This window comes from Sitophilus oryzae, unplaced genomic scaffold, assembly GCF_002938485.1.
Source record: "Sitophilus oryzae breed Bouriz unplaced genomic scaffold, Soryzae_2.0 scaffold_637_pilon_pilon, whole genome shotgun sequence".
In the NCBI taxonomy this organism is placed as follows: domain Eukaryota; kingdom Metazoa; phylum Arthropoda; class Insecta; order Coleoptera; family Curculionidae; genus Sitophilus; species Sitophilus oryzae.
This window is the reverse complement of record NW_022147237.1, coordinates 1,031,992-1,035,302: the sequence shown is the minus strand read 5'-3', so window position 1 is coordinate 1,035,302 and position 3,311 is coordinate 1,031,992. Positions and strand designations below refer to the sequence as shown.

Here is a 3,311-nt window from a genome sequence, read left to right as displayed (position 1 = left end):
AATTGTGATTTTTTAATGTCACCATATGAACAAATTATTATTCGCCCAATGGGAAAATATGTACATAAAAAATTCACTGGCCTCCTGGACTGGACCATAAGTTAACGTCTCCTTTTTGTCCAGTCTGATACATATAATGCTAAATATATTAAGAATTTGAGCAATTTATTTTATCTATCATCCAGTGCTATAGATCTGATGATTATTTTTTCTGTTTGGTCATTTTAATAGTTGCTTTGTTGTGACAAATATATACAAATTATATTTTAATATTTATTAAAAGAAAAAAGAACTGCTGATAAATCTTGTTAATTCTTACAACAGTTACTCAATAGCTTCAAATAAATGATAACTTTCAAACAATCGCTAATAAACTCCATTTATGAAGAAAACTCCATGTCATGTTATACTTATACTAATATTGCTTATACTTCTTCTTATAGTACCAACTTCTAATGAAAGTTGGCAAAAATCGCGGCGAAACACTGTCTGTGCAGCTCGAAACAGTTCGTGTGAGTTCAGTCCAGTCCAGTATCGTAAGTTTTTCAACCAAGAGTGCTTGCGTCTCCCAAGTCCTCTTCTGCCTTCTACCTTTCCTTCTATAATCAACTTCAGAAGCTTTGCTCTGCTATTGCGCATGACATGGCCCAGGTATGCTGTCTTTCGTTTTTTATATTTGCACGTAATTCCCTTTCCTTGTTAACCCTCTTTTGCTTATACAAATTTTAGTTATATAGAGTTAAGTTATATAGTTAAAACTCAATTCATCAACAGATATTTAACTGCACATCATACAATACCGGATGCGTCTCAAAAGTGGCTCACCCCTATAACTTTTTTATTTTTTCAGATAAAAAAAACATATTTGGTATGTTAGTATAAGACATAAATTAGGATTGATTGGGCGTATTCAGTTGGTCACTTCCAGTTTCACCGGAAATGACTACAACTTTTGATTTTTAAATGGTACCTTGGGTATATTTACTTTATACGATAGAAAATAACACTCTGAATAGAATGACATATTGTATGTCAACTTTTGACATTTTCACTTAAAAAGAATAGAATTTTAAATGTCAATCTACAGTGCCACGATTGTGTTTAAACACAAAAAACAACTTTTAATCAAGGAGCCTTGGAAAAATATATCTGATCGAAGAATTTTGGTTTTTCGGGTTATTAGGCCGTCGTCGGTTAGAATTGCTTCCTAACGTTTCGCTAGCACGAGTGGCTAGCATCTTCAGAGGTGTGTTTGCTCCGATTGCTCACACTAGACTGATGCCTCCGCGTCGGCGTAGCGCGTATTTATGCGTCGGCGGAGGGGGCGTGGCTTGTTCGGGTGGTAGTTCTTCCGGAACTGGTCTACTCTCTGTGCTGCTACTTTGGTCCTAGATATAGCTGGATGCCAAATTCTGTTAAGGTAGAACGTTTCTTCCTTCCTGTTGAAATTATTTGGATGTTTGTGAATTTCAACAGCTTCTCTGACCAGACGAGGATGATATCCAGATGTTGTGGCAATGACTTTGGGTGTCTTTGAATTGGATTTTGTGGTCACCATCTCTTAGAGCATGTTCTGCTACGGCTGACTTCTCTGTTTACCCTAATCTGCAGTTTCTCTTGTGTTCCGTAAGTCTCGTTTCTACTGAGCGTTTGGTAATTCCAATATATACGCTACCGCAGGAACAAGGTATACGGTAGATCGCTGCAGAGGATAATGGTTCTCTTTTGTCTTTTGCTGGTCTTAAGCAGTCCCTTATTTTTCGGGTAGGTTTGTATATGGTTTTGATGTTATGCTTCTTGAGAACTTTACCAATCCTATCGGTGACCTGGGAAACATATGGAAGGAAGGCCTTATTAATGATGTTTTCCTGTTCATTGGCGTCAGGTCTCCTCTGCCTAGGTGCCAGCGCCGCCTTTATTTCTCTGTCATTATAGCCATTGGCAAGAAAGGCTTTATTTAAATGACTTAGTTCCTCTTGGATGTGTTCATTAGCACAGATACGTCTTGCCCTATTTGCTAATGTTCCGATAATCCCCTGTTTTTGGCTTGGATGGTGATTTGATAGTTTGTGTAAGTACCGGTCTGTATGAGTGGGTTTTCGATACACGGTGTGATCCAAAAGGTCGCCATTTCTCTTGACAAGCACATCGAGGAAGGCCAGTTGGTTGTTTACTTCGGTTTCCATGGTAAATTTTATGCTCGGGCTCTGCGAATTAAGGTGATGAAGGAAGTCATCTAGGCTGTCACGTCCATGTTTCCAAACCACAAATGTATCGTCCACATAACGAAACCATACAGCGGGCTTCAGAACGGATGACTCTAGCGCTTTTTCTTCAAATCTCTCCATAAAGAAATTAGCAATTATTGGGCTGATTGGGCTACCCATTGCGACACCTTCTGTTTGTTCGTAGTAATTGCCGTTCCATAAGAAATAGCTACCAGTCAGACACACTCGGAAGAGCTCCGCGATGTCAGGTGGGAATGATTCCTTGATTAGATCCATTGACTCGCCTAGGGGTACTCTCGTGAATAGAGATACCACATCGAAGCTTACCATGATGTCAGATGGTTCCAGTTTTATATCTTTTAGCTTTTGGACGAAATGCGTTGAGTCCTTCACATAAGAGTTTGTGTTGCCGACTTTCGGTTGTAGGATCGTAGTCAAGTATTTAGCTAAGTTGTAAGTAGGCGATCCTGGAGCACTCACTATCGGTCTAAGTGGGACACTAGCTTTATGAATTTTTGGTAGTCCATAAAGGCGTGGTGGTTGAGCTTCCGAGTTAATTAATTTTGATTTCAGATGTTCCGGGAGTGAGGAGGCCTTGATGAGTCTGTTGGTGTTTCTGACAATTAAGGCAGTAGGATCCTTCTTCAGTAACTTATAAGTCTGGGGCTCCAGTAGATCCTCGATTTTGGACCTATAATCCTCAGACTTCATTACTACCGTAGCATTCCCCTTGTCTGCCGGTAAGACCAGAATGTCCTTGTCAGCATTCAGCGATTTAGAGCCTGATGTTCTTCTCCCTAGACAGATTACTAGACAGAAAGCCTAAACTACTATATATCTGATCGTCTAATGTTTTTCGTGTCTTGTCCTAGCCGGTTAAAAGATGTCCAAATCGTATTTTTTAATCATATCTCAATTTTTTCAAATGGAATAAGGGTGGCTCATCAGCATATTAGGAAAAAAGTTTTATACGAATAATTTGGTACTACACACTTGTATTTCGAATCAAATTGTCGTTATAAACAGCATGTTACAATTTCAAATAAACCATATGCGAAAATGTCAAAGTTGACATATGACATG

General features: G+C 38.9%; 1 protein-coding gene across 1 annotated transcript; it reads right to left on the bottom strand.

The window, feature by feature from the left end:
• Positions 1-1,595: 1,595 nt before the first annotated feature.
• LOC115887771 lies at positions 1,596-2,939 on the bottom strand. Its single transcript, XM_030907269.1, has one exon. It carries the CDS (start codon positions 2,937-2,939, stop codon positions 1,596-1,598), a length of 1,344 nt encoding a protein of 447 aa, XP_030763129.1.
• Between the last annotated feature and the right edge of the window lie 372 nt (positions 2,940-3,311).

Coding starts and splice junctions, on each gene's coding strand:
- LOC115887771 (XM_030907269.1), bottom strand. CDS start 2,939: ATGAAGTCTGAGGATTATAGGTCCAAAATCGAGGATCTACTGGAGCCC.